Source organism: Mustela nigripes, chromosome 2 (genome assembly GCF_022355385.1).
Source record: "Mustela nigripes isolate SB6536 chromosome 2, MUSNIG.SB6536, whole genome shotgun sequence".
Lineage (NCBI taxonomy): Eukaryota > Metazoa > Chordata > Mammalia > Carnivora > Mustelidae > Mustela > Mustela nigripes.
The window spans coordinates 26,723,001-26,744,009 of NC_081558.1; the positions used below are offsets into that span (position 1 = coordinate 26,723,001).

General features: G+C 45.5%; 1 protein-coding gene across 16 annotated transcripts in view; it reads left to right on the forward strand.

Moving 5' to 3' along the window:
* The window catches only part of PXK (PX domain containing serine/threonine kinase like), an 80,176-nt gene extending 59,542 nt beyond the window's left edge, over nucleotides 1-20,634 (forward strand). Inside the window, exons 14-20 of one of the 16 annotated variants that reach the window (XM_059390046.1) lie at nucleotides 5,930-6,007; nucleotides 6,542-6,628; nucleotides 7,277-7,346; nucleotides 9,885-9,947; nucleotides 16,525-16,557; nucleotides 19,047-19,074; nucleotides 20,334-20,385. In XM_059390046.1, the coding sequence (XP_059246029.1) occupies nucleotides 5,930-6,007; nucleotides 6,542-6,628; nucleotides 7,277-7,346; nucleotides 9,885-9,947; nucleotides 16,525-16,544 (318 nt within the window). In that variant the 3' untranslated portion in view covers nucleotides 16,545-16,557; nucleotides 19,047-19,074; nucleotides 20,334-20,385. Of the gene's footprint in view, nucleotides 1-5,929; nucleotides 6,008-6,541; nucleotides 6,629-7,276; nucleotides 7,347-9,884; nucleotides 9,948-13,898; nucleotides 13,970-16,524; nucleotides 16,563-19,046; nucleotides 19,081-20,324 lie in introns of those variants that run through there. The other 15 variants (XM_059390051.1, XM_059390048.1, XM_059390055.1 and 12 more) reach the window with 15 other exon arrangements.
* The last annotated feature ends 375 nt before the right edge of the window (nucleotides 20,635-21,009 follow it).

A 21,009-nucleotide genomic window follows, 5' to 3' on the forward strand; every position in this document is an offset into this window, starting at 1 on the left:
TGAGATCATATGGTATTCGTCTTTCTCTCTCTAACTTACTTCACTTAGCATAATGCCCCCAAGCTCCATTCATGTTGTTGCAAATGGAAGGATATCCTTTTTTTTTTTTTTAAGATTTTATTTATTTATTTGAGAGAGAGTGCAAGTGAGCAGGAGCAGGGGGAGAGTCAGAAGAAGAGGGAGAAGCAGGCTGCACACTGAGCAAGGAGCCCGATGTGGGACTCGATCCCAGGACCCTGGGACCCAGACCCGAGCGGAAGGCAGCTGCCTAACCAACTGAGCCACCCAGGCGTCCCAGGACTTCCTTTTTATGGCCAAGTAATATTCCATTGTGTATACCCACATTTTCTTAATCTATTCATCCACTGATAGACACTTAGACAACCATTGTTTCCATTTCGTGGTATAAATAATACTGCAGTGAACATGGAAGTGCATATCTTTTTTTTTTTTAAGATTTTATTTATTTATTTGACAGACAGAGATCACAGTAGGCAGAGAGAGGAGGAAGCCGGCTCCCTGCTGAGCAGAGAGCCCGATGCAGGGGCTTGATCCCAGGACCCTGGGATCATGACCTGAGCTGAAGGCAGAGTCTTTTTTTTTTAAAGATTTTATTTTATTTATTTGACAGAGATCACAAGTAGGCAGAGAGGGAGAGAGAGAGAGGAGGAAGCAGGCTCCCTGCTGAGCAGAGAGCCTGATGCGGGACTCGATCTCAGGACCCTGAGATCATGACATGAGCCGAAGGCAGCGGCTTAACCCACTGAGCCACCCAGGCGCCCCCAAAGGCAGAGTCTTTAACCCACTGAGACACCCAGGCACCCCAGTGCATATCTTTTTGATTCAGTGTTTTCATATCCTTCAGATAAATAGCCAGAAGTGGAATTGCTGGATCATTTGGTAGTTCTATTTTTAATTTTTTGAGGAGCCTTCATACTGTTTTCCCAATTTACATCTCCACCTATAGTATAAAGGTTTCTTTTTTCTCCACATCCTCGCCAGCAGTTGTTATCTTGTCTTTGTGATACTAGCTGTTGCAACAGATGTTAGGTGATACCTCCTGTGGTTTTGATTTGCATTTCCGTGATTAGTGATGTTGAGCACCTTCTCATTAGATGTTGGCCATCTGTGTGTCAAGTTAGTGCTTTTTTTAATCAAACAAGAGAAGATACAGTATTTCTTTTAATTGACATACAGATAACATGCAATATCCCCTTAGTTTGTGTACCTCAAAGTGATTTGATATTTTTTATATATTATGAAATGATCCCAACAATAACTCTAGTTACCATCTGTCACCACACAAAGTCATTAAAATATCGACTATATCCTCTATGTTGTAATGAATGTAGATTATTAATTTTATAATAGAAGTTTAGGTACAGAGTTTATAATAGTGAAAATTTGAAAACATTCTAGTATCTGTGCTGCCAAAGCGAGCACTTGAAAACAATCTAAATATTCTAAAATGAGGGACTAATTTAAGAATTTATGGTGTATCTGTTTGACAAAATGTTTTATATCTAATGAAAGCAAAATTTTTAAAGACATTATAGTAGCATGGAAAACGACTATTTGGGCTAAGGTGGAAAGACAAGCAAGATAAAAATACAATGTGTAAAAAGAATACCTTGTCTAGCAGAAAGTCAGCAAGGAAAATCCTGGGAAGTAGCAGTGTCGTGTGGTATCATGGGACGAGTAGGGGCTTTAGAACCCAAAAAAACTCAGGATGATGCCTTACTTTGCTTTTTTTGTACTAGCCATTTATCTATCGCTGCTTTTCTCAGACATGACATTTTTTTAAAGATTTTATTTATTTGTCAGAGAGAAAGCACAAGCAGGGAGAACAGCAGGGAGAGGGAAAAGCAGACTCCCCACTGAGCAGGAAGCCCCATGGGGAGCTTGATCCCAGAACTCTGGGATCCTGTCGTGAGCCAAAGGCAGATGCTTAACCGACTAAGTCACCCAGGTGTCCCATCATACACGACATTTGACATTTTGGATCGGATAGTTGTATGTTGTGGGGGCGGTCTTGTGCATTGTCAGACATTAAACAACTTCCCTGGCCTGTACCCACTAGATGCAAACAGCACTTCCCTTCCACCCCAGACATTGTGATGATAAAAAATGTCTCCAAAAATTGGCAAGTGTTCCCTAGAGAGGGAAGGGAGCAAAACAACCCTTATTTGAGATCTCTCATCTATGGGCCTGGTCTTTGAGTTGATATTTACTCAGTGTGTACAACTGGTGAGTAACACCTGTTTATTGTTCTTGGTCAACTGAGATGAATAGAGACAGGGGTACCTGGGCGGCGTCGGGGGGCAGGACTGGCTCTCCTCAGGGCTCAAGGTCAGTTCTGTTCTGGGCAGTAGGATGAAGGATTCTTCCTCCTCTCCATATTCCAGAAGAAAGTGTGATATTATTATGATGAAATTCTGTTTAGGAAAAACAAAAACAAGGTGGGGTCAGAAGATTGTACAGGAGAGGAAAACATTTTCCTTTGTCCTGTTTTGCCAGTCCGAGGAGTTTGACAAAAATAGCTTGTTTGAATCTGAAGTAGGAAAGAAAAACATTTAAATCCATCTCTTCTTCACTGAAACTCCCCAGGAAATACATTTGGCCTTGTAAATAAATATGCTCTCCCCAACCCTGTCCAGCCTAGGAATTATTACTAGACCTTGTTCTTTCTCTGAACCAGAGAGTCTGTGCAACAATGACAACATGATTTAAGAATCAAGGTTAATTTCTTGTGTATGTACATTCTTTCTGGAAAGATACACAAGAAACTGGTGACATTGATTGCCTCCATGAAGGAGAACACATTGGCAGACTCGTTACTGTATATGTATCCTTTCATATCTTTGAATTTTGAACCATATTACCTATTCAAAGGTTTTTAAATTTTAATTTTTAAAAGAATAATAGAGACAGGGGCACCTGGGTGGCTCAGTGGGTTCAAGCCTCTGCCTTTGGCTCAGGTCATGATCTCAGGGTCCTGGGATCAAGCCCCAAATCGGGCTCTCTGCTCAGCAGGGAGCCTGCTTCCTCCTCTCTCTCTGCCTGCCTCTCTGCCTACTTGTGATGTCTGTCTGTCAAATAAATAAAATCTTAAAAAGAAGAAGAAGAAGAATAGAGACAGAAAGTTCAACATGATCCAGCTGTCTGTTTCCCAGGCCTGAAACAACAGGTCAGAAGCATACCAGGTACCAGGCTAGAAGAGTATCTTCCGGAAGAGTATCTTCTGGCAGGGGGCGCCTTCGAGGCTCAGTCCATTGAGCATCCAATTCTTGATTTCAGCTCAGCTCATCATATCAGGGTTGAGGGATCAAGCCCCACATCGGGCTCTGTGCTGAAGCCTGCTTAGGATTCTCTCTCTCCCTCTGCTCCACCCTCTAGCTCTCCAAAAGAAAAAAAAAAAAAGAATGTCTTCTGGCAGGAAAAAGCTTAAGTTTATGAAATACAGAAAATAAAACTTTCACAGAGAAAATTTCTCTGAAGTTATAAAATACGACAATTAATTGAATTGGTTTGTGTGTGTTCCAATAAGCTGTATATATTTTTTATTTTCATTATGATAAAAAAACATAAAAGTTATCCTATTAACCATTTTTTAAAAAGGTTTTATTTATTTATTTGACAGAGAGAGATCACAAGTAGGCAGAGAGGCAATCAGAGAGAGGGGGGAAGAAGGCTCCCTGCTGAGCAGAGAGCCCCACATGGGGCTGGATCCCAGGGCCCTGAGACCATGACCTGAGCCGAAGGCAGAGGCTTAACCCACTGAGCCACCCAGGCGCCCCCCTCTTAACCATTTTTAAGTGTACACTTTAGTAGTGTTAACTGTGTTCACATTTGTTGTGTAACATACTCCTAGAACGTTTTTATATCAGTAACTGAAACTCAAGACCCATCAGACAACTCTCCCATTAACCCACCCTCAGCCCTTGGCAAATACACTTCTTTCTGCTTCCATAACTTTGACTATTTCAGATGGCTTATATACCCGGAAGCTTACAGTATTTGTTCTTTTGTGACTGGCTCATTTCACTCAGTGTAATGTCCTCTGTGTTCATGTGTTCCTTTTTTTTTTTTCCTAAGATTTTATTTATTTATTTGAGAGAGAGGGAGAGAGCAAAGAGAGAGGGAGAAGCAAGTTCCCTGCTGAGCAGGAAGCCTGATGTGGGGCTCGATCCCAGGACCGGGGATCATGACCCTAACCAAAAGCAGACACTTAACCCACTGAGCCATTCATGTTCCCCAGGATTTCTTTTCTTTTCTTTTTGAAGACTGAATACTATTCCACTGTATGCACATACCACATTTTGTTTATCCATTCCTCTGTCAATGGACATTTGGGCTTTTTTCACCTCTCAGCCATTGTGAATAATGCAGTGAACTTGGGTGTGCACATATCTCTTCATCACCCTGCTTTCCAGTCTTTGGGATATGTACCCAGAAGTGAGGTTGCTGGATCATGAGGTATTTCTATTTTTAACCTTTCAAGAAACTTTGTGGTGTCTTCCACAGTAGCCACACCATTTTACGTTCCCACTGTCAGTGCACGAGGGCTCCAATTTCTCCCTTTCCTCGCCAACACTTGTTATTTTCTGTTTTTGCAATAATGACCATCCTAATGTGTGTGAGGTAGTATCTCAGCATGGTTTCGATTTACATTCCTCTAATGAGAGATGTTGATTAATCTTTTCATACACTTGTTGCACATTGTTAAATCTTCTTTGAGGAAATGTTTCTTCAGGTCCTTTGCCTGTTTTTTGTTTTATTTTCCTCTTAGATTTTCTAATCTTTTTTTTTCAAGCTTTATTCTGGTATCATCTATTTTTTTGTGACACATCCGTTTTTTTTTTTTTCCATCAGGTTATTTATTTTCTTTTGTCAGGTTATAAGAGTTCTTTGTATATTTTGGCTCTTACCCCTTGTATGGTTCCCAATTATTTCCTCCCGTACCATGGGTTCCTTTTTACTCTATTGATCATTTCCTTTACTATGCAGAAGTTTCCAGAAAGTTCTCTCTGTCTGTTTTTGCTTTTCTTGCCTGTGCTTTTGGGGTCTTATCCAAAATCATTGTTAGATCCAATATCTTAAAGCTTCTGTTGTGTTCTAGGAGTTTTATAGTTTCAGGTCTTCCGTCCAGTTTTGAGTTAATTTTTGCACATGGCATAAGGTGAGGGTCCAGCTTCATTCTTTCACATTCAATTTTCCTAGCACCGTTTATTGAAGACACTGTCCTTTCTCTACCATGTATTTTTGGCACCCTGCTCAAATATCATTTCACCTTCTACCACATGAGAGTTTTATTTCTAGGCTCTCTATTCTGTCTTCTTGGTCCATGTATCTGTTTGTATGCCAATAGGACATTATTTTGATTATTGTAATTTTGTAATGTATTTTGAAATCGAGAAGTGTGATGCCTCCGATTTTGATCTTCTGTTTCAAGATTGTTTTGCCATTTGAGGCCCCTTGAGTTATTTGAGTTACTTGGAACATGTCATGTTTATTTACATGTTTCATATATTCATTACGAAAAAATGGTACTGCGGTGAGCATGGAGGGGATGGATAATATTCGAGTGGGTACCTGTGACTGGTTCTTTTTTTTTTTTTTTAAGATTTTATTTATTTATTTGACAGACAGAGATCACAAATAGGCAGAGAGGCAGGCAGAGTGAGAGGAAGGGAAGCAGGCTCCCGGCTGAGCAGAAAGCCCAATGCGGGGTTTGATTCCAGGACCCTGAGACGATGACCTGAGTTGAAGGCAGAGGCTTTAACCTGCTGAGCCACTCAGGCGTCCCCTGGCTCTATTGCAGACTCCCTCCTTTGTGATAACCAACCAGTTAAGTCCTGTATTAAAACCAGGGCTTAAGAAAATCTCTGACCATTTTATTCAGTGGGTTATGTACTTTCTTTTCTTTCAGATCCCCACGAAGTTAAAAGAGGCATTGAGAATCGCCAAAGAATGTATAGAGAAAAGACTAATTGAAGAACAGAAACAGGTACATGTTACTAGCTCCTTAATGGCATTTGATCTTTTAGTGTCCCCATCCTTTGCCGCCGTATTCCCAGTGACTTACCTTTGACTGGTTGTTCATTCCATAAACGTTTCTTGCATCCTTGCTCTGAACCAGGCTGCATGCTCAATGCTGTGAGGTAGCCAATTACTTCACAGTCCTACCCTCAAGGTGCCGAGCCTGTGGAGGGAGACAAGCACATCCATTAACACATGGTCTTCCTTTATGATTGGGGCAGGCAGGGTAGAGGTGGGGGCACACGTGGTCCTTGCTCTGAAGGTGCTGGGAGCCACACTTGTCTTCCATAGAGGAGCAAAGGGCAGGAAGGAACAGGGGGAAAGGAGAAAGGTCTTCAGCTTCTGGCAGACTCTTCTCAGACATCCAGACCCAGGCTTGGAGGCAACAGGCTGAGGAAGGACAAAATTTTCATCCAAAATAACTTGATTTGGCAAAACATGTTAGAGATTTTCACTGATATAGGATACACTTACATTTGTGATGAATTGTGGTCTCTCAAAGATTCACCAGCATCGAAGACTGACAAGAGCTCAGTCTCACCATGGATCTGAAGAAGAAAGGAAAAAGAGAAAGATTTTAGCTCGAAAGGTAAGCGTGGTGTCTCTGGATTCTCTGTGAATTCTTTTATTTTTTTAAAGATTTTTTTTATTTATGAGAGAAAGAGAGAAAGCATGAGCGGGGGAGAGGGAGAAGCAGGCTCCCCCCTGAGGAGGGAGCCAGATGGCCAGGCTTGATCCCAGGACGCTGAGATCATGACCTGAGCCGAAGGCAGATGCTTAACCAACTGAGCCACCCAGGCATCCCCTCGTTGCGAATTCTTGGCTACATGTGAAGAAAGCTGTAGGTTAATAGTGCACATTTAGTTAATGACAAGATTTTGTGCTATATCTCCTTGAAAGCTAAAACTATTTCCAGATGACTGATGCAGCTTTTAAAAAAGAGCCACATAATATCAGTGGAGAAATGGACTGTATAGTTTCTTGGCTTGCTGGGATGATTACAGCCTAATGTAAGTGGGGAGAATGACTGGCCTGAGATAGGAAACTCAGCGTTCTTGGTTTTATTCCCCTTTTTGGTTGTGGCTCGTGGCTTCTTAACTGTATTAAATTATGAGGCCAAATATGACCTCGTGTGTAGCTAGTTTCACTGTGTGCCTGGAAAATATTTGTGTTCTAACTCTCGGCTTCAGTGTGTTTATCCTTTGCTGCCCTCCGTCTCTCTCTCTTATTTTTAAAGAAGTCAAAACGATCTGCTGTTGAGAACAGTGAAGAGCATTCAGCAAAATACAGCAACTCCAATAATTCAGGTAACTGGTTATAGATTGTAGTGGGGCCTCCGGGCCCACGGGTCAGGATGAGGAGTCAAGAGTTTTTGGCTTCTAGTGGCCAGACACTGAGCAGTGTAGGGAACAAGAGAACCCTGCCCCTAGTAAAGAATTGTGACAGCATTCACGGGCTCACAGGACTCATGTGCTGAAGAATCCTCAGAGGTTATGGGGTAACCCGGCCTCTGCACTAATGGTGAGATTTGATCAAAGATGGGCTTGAGGCATGGATGAAAAACCACCCCAACTAACAACACGAGGCCTCCTGTTTGTTAGTAGAACCTTCTTGAATAGAAACGACCCTGAGTCTTGCCCTCTACTCTGGTCCCTACATGGTGGGAGGAAGTGCCCTTATACGTGGGTTGAGGAAAGCACTGAACAGTGTGTGGGTGTGGTGGGGGGGGGGTGGCAAAGAGCATCATTCCAGAAGGGCTGGGGTGGCACAGAGCATGGTCCGCTCCTGGCTGCCCCTCGCCCAGCCCCGGTGGCTGTGGACCTTAGTATCTCCATCTTCGGAAATCAGGGCCAGATTGAAAGATCCTTCAGTTTTTCCACCTTATGCATCCTATGAATCGTTTTTTTTCTTCCCCCTTATGAATCTGTGAGGTAGAGTTCCACATAGAGAGGGCATGGCTTCATTCGAACCTGCACAGGAGAAGGGGAGGTTTTGTTAGGTTGAGGGATAGCTGCGTATACTTTAAGACAGGAGAAGGGCTGAGCAGAGAGGGAGAAGCTGAAGATGTGCAAGAGAGAGCGACCGGAAGGCCAAGAGGTTAGGCTCAGGAGCCCAGCTGTCAGCCTCACCAAAGAGGAAGCCCGTCCATCTCTTCCTGGGAGGCAGGAGCCAGGAGAACTGGATGAAGAGGCAGAAGCATTTAAAAGTGGAAGGAAGGGAGGACATGGAGGGTGTTCATAGCTCGTGCCTGCTCGGGTCTTCCCCGCACAGTCAGTGAAGAGATGCCTGCCAGGGCACACAGGACTCGAGTCCTGGACGGGCTGCAGCCAGAGGTAGCAGGCGGTGCGGGTGAGGCTGGAAGTCTGGAGCGGGGCTCTCGGGGAGGGTCGTCGACTTCAGGAAGAGGCGGGAATGTGCTGACACCACTGCCTGCAGACTTGAGCTGCAGAAGGGAGAGAGGTGGGGAGGCCCCCAGTGAAGACCAAGGCCGGCTCCTCAGGGATAGTCGCTGCTGTGGCCAGTGGGCAGTTCCAGAGTTGGAGGTCTCCTTTCTCCACAGTTGATGAAATGGATATGGGTCAGTCATCATCAGTGTTAGGCTGAGACTCATGTCTCCGCCCAGCATGTCGGGCAGATTCTGTCCAGTGGCTCATTCCTTAGAAGGCAGAGAAAGCCTGGCTCAGTGTTCTCCACCTTCCCGAGGCCCTGCCTGCCTGCAAGGCTCTGGGCCCCATGCACCCGGATGAGACTCCACAGACTCCCAGGACCCCGCCACACCCTCAAGAAGTTCAGGAAAGCCATGTAGCCATTGGTGGAAATGGACAGATCATCTCCAGACCCCACTGGAATCACACGTGCCATCTTCTCCCCTTTACATATCTCTGTCAGGATGTGTTGGGTTTTACCTCATTTTTCAGTAAAACGCCTCTCCTGTTTATAGGGAGGTGAGAGAATAAGGCGAACAGGGAAAAGCTACTCCGCTTGAGGGAGATGTGGTTTAACTGGGATGTTTCTCCTCACGCCCAGTGTCGGTGCTGTGCCCAGCCTGTCCTGTGGGTGGTAGGTGAGGTGATGGTTGGAGGCTTCTCAGAGGCCTGATTGAGGGCCTCCCTCGAGCTTCGGTCACTCACTCCAGAGGACCTCTGTGGTGGGGAGGGGGCTTCCCATGGCCACAGAAAGGCTTGTGTAGGAACCTCTCTGCTCGTTGGCCTGCTGTCAGGCTAGCAGGATGTTCTCTGGGGACTCCTGAGCAAAGGGGGGATGCTGAGAATATGGGAATATGCAGGCTGTTTTAATGGAAAAAAAGGTTCTTACTGGATTTCATCTAAGAAGAGGCCTGGGAGATCCACAAACCAAACAGGCTGACCCTATCTAGTTGAACGTAGCTGCTGATTAAATGGAACTTCTGCAGAGAGCACTGTCAGTTGGATGCTGTGGAGAATTCTTGCTTCCTCTAGAGTGGCCTCCCTGGATGGCTTTGTCCCCTGTACCACTTGTGGCCACTGTCGTTTGTCATTCATTATGCAGGGGCAGAGGCTGTGTCAGGAGCCAATTGCACAAGCCGTCGACAGCTCAGAGTTTGTTTCAACCCAGGCAGGGTGTAGAAGGCAGCGGGTAGCAGGGAGCCCTTAGTGGCCTGGGGACGAAGCATACCCTGCACCCTGGGGGAAACCTGTGGTCACTGGGTCCAGGCTCTGAATTCTCTGTCCCTCCCCACCTTTTACCACAAGACCCACCCACTCAGCCAAGTGCAGATCCTCAGACAACAGTGGGTACCCAGCTCAGGCCAGATTCTAGATGTCTGTCTTTGGTCCCCAGGAGGGTTTGTCTGTGTTTTCTCTTAGCAGGATCTGGGGCCAGCTCACCTCTCACATCCCCGTCGTCACCGACTCCACCCTCTACAGCAGGTGAGTGATGAAGCCGCAGTCCCTGCCACCCTCCTCTCACCCAGCAGGAGGAGGAGTGCGGCCCTTTGCCTTCTGGCCCAGGCACAAGCGTTGCAGGGGTCAGCCTTCTCCAGGGAACCCCTGGGGAGTGCACACTGGGAGAGCTGAGGGTCTCTCTGTCCCAAGTCCCACTTCATGAGGAGTGGAGTATTTGGTTTCAGAGGCAGCAGCCACCCTCTACCTCCAGCCTGCTCTCGTGCTAAAAGGCATCATGCTGGGCTCCTCAGATCAGATCTTGCCCTGGTATGTGCTGAGCTGATCTGAGCCAATCGAAACAGTTGTGCTGCTGCTGGGGTGCCTTGTCCTGCCAGAGCTCTCCCCTTGGGGAGCCCAGGCACAATGTCATTTTGTCGCCAAGCAGCACTGGTGAAATGCCCAGGTGTGGGAGCAATGGAACCGCCTAGCTTCTGCTTTCCTGATGACTATTCATGCAGTGACTAGCCTTTGTTTTGCCCTTGCGAATTCAGTCAGATTACCATGAGTTTGGTTTGAAAAAAAAAAAAAAAAAGCATTGATGGGATGGCCCCAGTTCCCCAAACCAGTGAGGTTGTGGAGCAACAGGGGCTGTCACTCGGCGCGGCTGAGAACACGAAACAGCATGACCACTCTGGAAGAATCGGGCGGTTCATTTATAAAACTAAACACAGAACTATCATAGGATCCAGCATTCCTGCTCCTAGGTCTTTATCCTAATGAGCTTGAAACTCACGTTCACACAGAAACTTACACACAAATGCTTATAGAAGCTTTGTTCCTAATCACTAAAAGTTGGAAGCCACCAAGATGTCCTCCAGTAAGTAAACTGTGGTACATCCATACGGTGGAATATTATTAACATTAAAAAGAAATGAGTTAAAACTGGCATATTGCTAAGTGAAAGAAGCCAATCTGAGAAGACTGTATACTCTATGATTTCAGCTATATAATATTCTATAAGAGGCAGAACTGTAGAAACAGCAAAAAAATCAGTGGTTTTTAAAAGAGGGGAACCATAGGGAACTTCTGTAACTATCAGGTCAACTTTCTATAAACCCAAAACTGCACTCAAAAATAAAACATTAATTTTTTTTAAATGAAAAAAAAAAAGAAAAAGAAAAAATGGGAAGAATATATCTTGGGGAATATTTATAAGAATAGTCTCTAATTCTTTCCCTCTTTCTTTTTTGAATTAGTATCTCTTTTCTGACCATTTTGCATGCCTCAGAAAAACACTGGTGGACCAGTATTTCTTTTCACTTCTTAAGGGAACCAGATGCTCTCAACATCAGAGGAGCTGGTTCTGGCTTTCAGAGCTTGTCAGCTGTGCTTGGAAGAGTTGCTGCAGCTCTCTGGAGGGAGGGTCACTGCCTGGGGCTGATTTATGAGTTGACAGTTCCATATTCATCAAGGCCTAAGGCAGCACCAAGGAGCTATCAAGAACTTTACCCATCTGCTCTCAAATCTTCTAACTGACCTTTCTGAGAAAATGACAAGCAAGTGTAAAGGGAATAGTTTGCACAGCTTACTTCTGGCTGGTGGTATCTCCTCTTGCTGACTGAGGGTGGTTCCTGGTGGCTTGCTGCCGAGCGTTCTGGGCCAGGACTCGTTTTGAGGATCCAAGTACCTGGTTCATGGGAATGATATTCTTTTCCCTGGCCGACTTTATGAGCAGCTTTTACAAGAAAGCCCCCAAATACTGTTCAAGAAAGAATATAGTCTTCTTTCTCTTGTGTAGGGGTGACTTGTATAGACTAGTCAGAAATTTCTGGAACTCCACTGCCCAGATCATGTTCAGCCATTTAATGGAAGAAAGGATATTAATTTCACACCACTTAGACATTTGAAGGAAATTGAATGAAGAGTGAGAATCCATAAATGCTTCTTTAATGCACGAGATGTCTCTTTAGTTACACAGAGCACCTACTGTATGCATTAGAGTGGTTGTGGGACGTTAACTTCCAGTTCTCATTTTTAAATGCCTTGGGGAATTATCAATCTATTTGGATTTTTTCGTGAACCCTCTGATTTTACCTGTGTTTTGAATTCGAGCTATCTCATACTGTAGCAGGTTTACGTGAGATGAGGACATTTTTAGAATGAGAGAAGAAGGGATCTTTTGTAATTGGAGGCAATGTTGGAAAAACGTTGAGGTGAGTGGGAGCGGCAGGGGGCTTTACTGTGAATTTGATCGGACCTGTTCTGAAAGGGAGTTGTAAGGATTGAGCTGGAAAACATGTGAAGACCCAAGCACAGAGCCTGGCAGAGGTGGTAGGTTCCCAGCAATTATTGGCTCCTTTCCTTTATCTCCTCTCATGATTTGTTGATGAACGGTCTCGGCCCTGAAGACTCTACTCTGACCTCTGCTGGGCACTTACTGTAATGCATCTCTTAAAAATGATAAGCATTCGCTTGTCAACCCAGCATTTCAGGCCTTAAACGGTGAGTTTATTCATTCAGTTACTCAGGATGCGTTGAATGAGAGCTTGCAATGTGCTGGACACCGTGGTTGGTCCTGGGTTACAGAGATGAATAGGGCCCTAGTTCGTGTGGAGTTCTTTTTCCAGTGCCTCTCAAGAACTCCAAGAAATAGACATTATTAAACAAGTGCTTTCCTTGGGGTCCAACTCTGGTAATTTTTCTACTCCCAGTATTTCCCCTCTTTCAGTAGAGAATCTCTACCTGGAAAACTACTGCACCAGCTTCTGTTCTGTGCAAGGCAGAAGGGAGCCACAGACAGGTAGTGGTTTGGTGCTGCCGTGCCCGTTTGCTGCTCGGTAAATCTGGGCTTGCCCTGCCTTCAAGGCCACTGCTGGGTGAGAGCAGACGCCCAGCCTACGGGTGGCATCTTCTGGCTGGTCGGTCCCTGCCTAGACTGATCCTCCTTCTAAGACAGGAGGCCAAGCTTCTCAGTGGGCTCATCTTTCTCACTGCTTCTTTGCACGCTGCCCATCTTGTTGCTGGAATCACATTTACTCCAATTTATGTCTTTATTTCTAGGTCAAGTTTATCATTAAAAAAAAAAAAAAGGCATGCTTATCTGGGAACCAAGTGAAGAATAGTGTCTTCTAGCTTTATGATAAAAGGCAGTTTTCTCAATAAAGGAAGGAAGAATCTTCACTTTCAAGGAAAGTATTCAACTAACAATTCCTGCTCAAGGTAGCTTCTCAAACACAACTCAATCTGGGAGCCCTTGGGAACTATGCTTTGGGCCAGGGAACCTAAACTTGAGGATGAACACTTGCTAGTTCTGGGACCTTGGGCAAGACAGTTGGCCTCCCTAATTCTGTTTTCTCATTTGTCAGTGAGGATAGTAACAGTGCTTGCCTACAGGAGTTTTTATGAGGATCCAGCACATTCCACGTGTATGGGGTTAGAACAGCACCTGGCATACACAAGCCCTCACTACACTGTTCCTTATCAGGAGACCTTGATGAATCACTTTACATGTCTGGGTGTTGGCTCCCTCCTCTGTCAAAGGCAAAAAGGTCAGAATTAAGGGGAGACTGTCTCATTGTCCCTTCTAATCAAGCATACTGTAAATCCACTGGGGATCCCGTTTGCTCAGCAAGAGATCAACTTAGGCAAGTTCCGTTGGCCACATTGTCTTCCTCCCGAAAAATGTCAGCCTTAAGCCCGTTCGTGGTAGCTGATGGTGGTCTTAGGCTCCGTGACTTTTAGTATGGGGCAGAAGGACATACGATGATAAGCTAAGCGGTCTGCCTCTCATGAGCTCTCTCCAGCAAGCAGGTAAGGGCTGGGGCCTCCCGCATTCCTTACCATGGCTCCTCTTCCTGAGGTCCTTACCAGATTGATGGAAGAAATGCCATTTCCCTAGGTCTGCTGGTCATTCCTTTGGGAGGAGTGAGATTCTCTAAAACTTCTGCTTCAATTCTTATATTTTCAGTGAGACCATTCCTTTCTTTTCTGCTGAAGGTTATACTTCCTGCCTCTGGAAAGTCACTCTTTCAAGAGCTTTAAAATTCTTTGTCCTGACTTATTTCATGGTAAATATCCCCAACTTGTGTTTACACTTTGTATTCCTAGAACTGAGTAGTTTAGAAGGTCCCAGTTTACACACACACACACACACACACACACACACACACACACACAACACCCTGGCACTCTCTTTGGGAGTAGATAGGCCTGACATCTTGCTATTGGGTGTGTGTGTAGTTTCTTTTTAAAACAGGTGTGCAAAAGAGTGTTTTGGGAAAGCTAACTGAGAAAAGACCCTCAACGATTGTTGTTGTTGTTTTTAATAAGCATATCTAACATATTTTAGGCATTTACTTTGTGCAAGGCACTGTTCTATGTAATGTAAAGTCATGGTTTGATTTGATCCCCATGAATACCTTCCTTTCCAGTGAGAGTAGTTCCTACTAAAGCTCCATTTTAAAGGCAAAGGAAACGGAGGCCCTAGTGAGGTTAAGGGATTTTGACCAAGGTCACACAAGTGGGGGATGCTAGAGCCAGGATCCAAACTTGGTTCCGACCTTGAACATTTACTGGGTTGGTTTTTTTTTTTTTTAAGATTTTATTTATTTATATGACAGACAGAGATCACTAGTAGGCAGAGAGAGAGAGGAGGAAGCAGGCTCCCTGCTGAGCAGAGAGCCCCATGTGGGACTCAATCCCAGGACCCTGGGATCATGACCTGAGCCACCCAGGCGCCCCTACCTGGTTGGTTTTGATGGAATGCCTGTTCTCTAGGGTGCACAGTAGGGTGTGTGCTGTTAAACACTGCTCTGTGGCCTGAAAAGAGCCCTGAAGGTAGAGTCGGAGCACTCTGGGCCAGAGTCCTAGCTCTGCCACTTTACAGCTGAGACCTTGGACAAGTAATTTCCATTCTCTGAAGCTGACTTCTAAAAGAATTCCTGGTCTTTATTAGGTCGTGTACACCACATAGCTTTATAAGCAGCGATGTGCTATAAAGTGGAAGCCATGAATGACCCGCAAGAGAACTCTAGCCCTTTTGCTTGCAGCTAATAATTTAAAGGAAGTCATTTTGGAGAGAAAGCTGGCAATTCATAGAAAACTCAGGTGTCAGAATGAGTGGGGAGAGAGGGAAGTTTCAAATCTAGAGAGCTGACGAGGGAAAACAGAGCCTTATGGGCACAGAGTGACTAAAAGCTTGAATAATAGGAAGGATGATTGAGAATAAGTAAGACACAAAAAAGAGATATATTTATTTAGAATGTTGGGAATTTCCCGACTCTGTCTGGCCAGGTGAAAGTCTGAAACCCATTCTTGGCTCAGAATCCGTGTCTCCGGCCATATGAATTGCTTCTTTTTCTCGAAACCTCTACACACATACAAAGCAGTTGCCATCTTAGGGATGAGCAGGTCGGCCTTCAGTGTTTCTCTGAAGAGTGTGTTGGCTCTGCTCTCCTGCCCTCTTTCAGCCCTCCTTCCCCACCTCCACGCCCAAGGGGGTAAGGCTGGTGTGGGTAGAGGTGGCACAGGGCAGAGTGTCCCCAGCATCCTCCCAGAGCTGTCCCTGGGGAGTGGTCAGCCTGCCCAGCCCCTCGTGGGCCTCATTTCTCAGCCCCTCTGCAGACAAAGCGATTCTCCCCGTTCATCAGGAACTCTGGGATTCTGTCAGGAAGAGCATTATCCTTCACATTTACCCTGGAATCTAGTCAGTTAAAAGGAAGACAAGAGCCATGTTTGCCTGGCTTGTTTTCTCTTTAATAGTTTTATAGCCACAAGTAAGCAAATGTCACTCCCTGCCCAAATTCAGCCTGTAGAAGGTGGCCTTGGGGGAGGTGTGACTTGCCCCTGCCCAGGAACTCCGCCTTCGACCTTCCCTGTGCTCGTTCTCTTCCCAGCTTTAAAAAGGCAGGTCTCCATTTTAGATTATAGAAGATTTGAGGAAAAGTGATGAGTTCTAGTTTTTCTCCCTTCTTGATAAGCTGTCCTTATTTAGCAGTAGAACTAATTGCACTTCCTGTACTCACTCCACTTTGGTGGGGGGCGGGGATTAAAACCTTCACAGGTCTTCTGAAGTAAGTGTTGTGCTTATAAACAAATAAAAATCCCATCTAGGGGCACCTGGGTGGCTCAGTGGGTTAAGCCTCTGCCTTCGGCTCGGGTCATGGTCTCAGGGTCCTGGGATCGAGCCCCACGTCGGGCTCTCTGCTTGGCGGGGAGTCTGCTTCCCCCTTTCTCTCTGCCTGCCTCTCTGCCTACTTGTGATCTCTCTCTGTCAAATAAATAAATAAAATCTTAAAAAAAAAATCCCATCTAAATGGCTCCAGGGGCAGGGACACAGAAAAAAAGTATGAAGAGGAAAGCGATTATCTGGCAACTCTGTTAGCACGTTGACTCGCTGATTACTGTCTGAGCCTATTTTCCGTGTTCTAAAATAGTCACCGTCTTGTTTACAAACCAGTGCATTTTGCGGTGAAGTGGGTCTTAGCTTGGCAGTGAGAAGAATCAGCATGTGGTGCAGACTAATATTTTGCTGTCTCTTACTATTTGCTTAACAGACACTGAAATCTGAATAATGACATGTGTCCCCTCTCTCTCTCTCTTTCTCTTTCTTTGCTGTTTTCAGTAGAGCATGCACCATTTTGAACGTGAATTTTCGGTAAAGTAAGCTATACTGATTTCTCTAACTTTAAAGATGCTCTGTTTCTGGATGTGAAATGGGGCCCAGTGTGTGGAGATCGCAGAAGTGATGAACAAATGGGAAAGCAGATTTGGGACGATTTCCTTATCTGAACATCTAAACGAAATACAGCATCTTTAAAAAGCACCCAAATGACTTCATCTACATTCATTTCATTTTCACCATGACCTTTAAAATCTTCATTTCCACTCTGATTGTAGTTTTAAAACACAGCTCAAAACCTGCAAATCAACTGCATGGCATTTTGTTATATTTTCATTTTGGAAAGCAGGATCCCACAGTGTTGGTGCAGCAAAAATAATGGTTCCCTGTTACTCTGATGCAGGGAAAGAGTGTTAGCTGGCTGAGTTCTTGATTTTAGGAAGACAGTTCACCGGCTTTTATAACAGACAGTAGGGAAAAACAGTTCTCTAGAATATCCCTACTAATTCTTGCGTTGGGACAAGAGTGCAGCCTTCTCATCTACCTGAGGAAAAATACAAAGGCAGTTGCCAAGAGCTGGGAGCGCGGTCTGCTTCCAGGGGTCACTGCTATCTGCTCCCTCTCGAGGGTGGCTAGCAGGTCTGGTGTTGGTCTGGTGGCCCTGTGGTCTCCCTGCTTCTATTCGCAGACCACAAAGACAGACCTGCAGAGACTTGTAGATGGCCCACTGCTAAAACTGGCCCCAAAGAAAGGGCAGTCCCCAGACGTTCTTTCGCCAAGGCTGGTGAGGGTCTTTCTGGCAAGGCTTTCCACCCTAGATCTAACTGAGGCTCTGGATTGCCAGGTTCTCAGTTTGGTGAATGAGATTCTGGGGAGGATAGAGTAGCTGGCTTTGGGATTTTTGACTAGGAGTAGGTAGGATGGAAGAGAACTGTTTCGGAGCATCCCTCATCCTGGGTTTGGAAGCCAGTATTTTTCAAAGCTGGGTGAATTCAGTTAGCAACCAACATCCCCCCCTTTAAATTTTTAATTTAAATTCTAATTAACAACCAATGTAACAGAATCTGTCTGGTCTTGTCTGTGGCCTGGCGGTAAGGGCTGTTGGGACCTGTTGGCGGGGAGGAGTCGGTGGCTGTCAGGCCTGCCTCAGGCCACATAGCCAGTTCTGAATTTGACCCCTGTCAGTATTGCCAACTGTTAGAACGTGTTGTAGCTTAAGCCCCCACAAACTTTAAAGGAAGCTTGTGGACTATAGAGAAGGTAAAAAGAAAAGGCCAAAAAATCTTGGTGTTGGGCCTGCAGTCAGTGGCTGAGTCCCTGGGTCTGTTCTTGCTTCTTCTACTCCTGGTCTTCTGACCGTGGACTTCCTCCCCACTTCCAGAGTGTTCTGAGCTGGCAAGATGAGGTCTGGCCTTGCCCTTGTTGTACACCTGAATATCAGCCCTCATTGTCTCAGGCCCAGTAAGGAAAGTGGGCCTCGTGGGACAGTTAGGCCCTTTGGGTCTGGTCCGGCCTCCTGGGGACAGATGCCAGGGTTACTTTGTTCCTTACCCTTGGATGAACAGCCTCTCTTTTGGCACAGACCTTCAACGTCTCATTTGCTTTATAAGCACAGGTTACTCTTTGACACTTGGGACCGTCTATTTATTTATGCTACCTACTTATTCAAGGAGATTCATTTAAAGCCATAACAATCTCAAACTTTATGTGGAAAAATACAGATCCAGGTACTAAATATCACCCCCAGAGTATGGGAATACTCTGAGATAGTCAATTTGCACTTTTAATTTTGAGTGGCTGGTAATGCAGCCAAAGTTGAGGTTGGGCTCCTCATGAGGGCCAAGCAGATTTATTCTGTGCCAAGAGGCAACCTAGATCCAGGTCCAGCAGCTGAGACCCACTCTAGCTAGCCTACCAGAGTCCCAGGCTGAAGGGGTAGCAGGTCTCTGAATGGCTCTTCTGTGCCTTTAGCACAAAACCAGTGCTATTGCAGCCCAGAGCCTGTCTTCCCTCTTGGAACCTGCAGTGCCTCTTCTCTCCGAAAATTCTGGAGCCCCTTCTGATACACGGCAGGCACTGAATGTCAAACCCAGATGCTGGCCAGTGGGCGGCACTGCGGAGTCACCTGCTGGCTCCTTGGGGCACTCTTGGTGCTGCTGTTGAGTCCCAAGAGCCTTCAGAGACACCCCCTTCCTCCTGGGATTTCACTGGCCACTCTCCAAAACCCTCTTCTAGCATGCTTATTCTCTCTGCTCTTCTCACCTCAGCAAACATTGTGGGTTTAAAGTCCTTTTTATCTTTGTAACCCTGTAACACACAGCTGCGAACATTTTTCCCCAAGTCATCCTGGCAGAGAACATACTAGGACTTCATTCATTGGTTGTTCCTATGTAGTACCAGTGAGAATTACATTTTGTTCATTTGTCTGTATTTAGTGTTTATTCATATTGCTGTATTTTCACCGTTTGAGAATTCTAAGATTGCAGAGCATGAATGTATGTGTCTGTGTGATTCTTTAATTGCAGCTGGCTTAGGTTTGAGTAAGAGATGAAGGTAAGTGGTCTTCCATGAAATACAAGACTTTGAACTGTTATGTGTCACGCTCGGTGAAAAGGATGCTCTTAGCTAAATACTTGGTGATCCTGAACCACTTAACCATAGAAACTCAGGTGGTGAAGGGTGTGTTTACTTGTTACCAGCACAGCTGGGCAGCAGGTTAGAGGGGAGGGACACCTAACAGGATGTGTTGCTGTGTAGACCTAGGAGGGGCTGAGACTAAGGCCAGAAACAGGAGAGTCACCGAGAGCTGCAGGATTCCCAGATGACAGGACACGTAACTCTGCCGCACCAGCAAGTTCTTTAAAGCAGGTCTTTGGATGTATTCAGCTTTTATTTTGTCCTAGGAGAGTAACTCATTCATCGATTCAAAACTGTAACTGCCACGTGTTGGCATGCCTGGACGCTAAGGGAAGCTTTAGATATGTGTCCAGTTCCCTTCTCCTTGTCCACTTGGGCGGAGTCGCTCCTGATGCTCAGCGAAGGTGTAGGGTTATTGCAGCTCCGTTCTGTTCCGGGGTGAAGCCCCGTGGAAGGAAGGTCCCGAGGAAGACTCCTCGAGAAGACTGTTGCCAGGGAGAGAGCCTTCTGCCCCCTGCTTTGCGCTGCTAACAGTTACCAGCATTTTCTATTTCTTTAATGCAGCCTAATAGAAAATGATTATTCAAGACACACGCCCCTGGGGAACCCTCAAACCCAGCAGGCACTGTTCTTTGCCTAGCATCCTGAGTGGCTTGTCATTTTCTGTTAAATCACATCCTTCAAATATTGTGTGTGTTGGGGCAGCTAAAGAAATGTTCGTCCTTTGTCAGTGATTGATACTCAGGTAGCCCAACTCTGTGCATACAAATGTCTGTCTTGACTTACTGGCTCAGTAGGTGCCCTGGACCTGCCTGAAGCAGCCGATGGAACTTTTCTTTGGGGACCACTGCTAAAATTTGGAAATGGAGTTAGAGCCTCACCTATGCAGGGAGAATGTCACTGTGTAGAGTTTCATATCATCTATGATATTCAGTCTTAGATGACTTATTACCTGGGGGAAATGGCAACCTTTAATTAATTCCCCTTTGATGCTTCTAGTTTTCTTGTTCAGCATTTAAAAAAAAACACATAGAACTGGGTATCTTGGTCCCTCTGCAGGAAAACATTGGCAGGCTCGTCGAAGTCCCTTCTACCTAGGACTGAGCAGTAGCATGTGTGCCGGGGGGGTTGGTAGAGATGATACTGACTGTCCCCTTTCTCTGTCCCCCACCCAGGGATGTCTGCATTACCTCCACCTCCTCCACCTCCGCCTCCACCACCAGCAGCTCCCTTGCTTCCTGCGAGCACAGAGGCGCCTACACAGCTCCTGCCCCAGGCTGTGAATGGTGTGAGCCGCGGGGCCTTACTCAGCTCCATCCAGAATTTCCAAAAGGGAACTTTGAGGAAAGCCGAAACCTGTGATCATAGTGCTCCTAAGATCGGCTAAAGCTTCGTGTTTACATTTGGAGGGAAAAGTTCTTTGTTTTTTCCTCCCACCTCCAGCCCCTGAAGTACTCTCTCCGGATGAATGAGCCAGGACAGCCACTTGCTGTCTTGCAGATGCTTGTACAAGAAGCTTCTCAAGAGGGGAATATTCAAATAGAATAAAGTCAGGCTGGCATTTCTGCCTTAAGAAATATTTATTTTGCTCCTTTATTGCCATTTTAAAGGAGTCTGGTTCATCCTCTAATGGGCATCTTTCGGGGGCAGCAGCATTTTGGAGTCAGCCTTTTCACTCACTGAAGGAAAGGGACACAAAAGCAATGACCACGTCCAGTCACAGCAGTGAATGACCTTTGTGTTGCAATCCCTCCTCTCCCATCAGACAGCTCCCAGAAACGTTCCTCTCATTTCTCTATAAAGCATTTTCTGGTTATTTCTTAGACAACTCCCATTTTTGCTACCTTATTT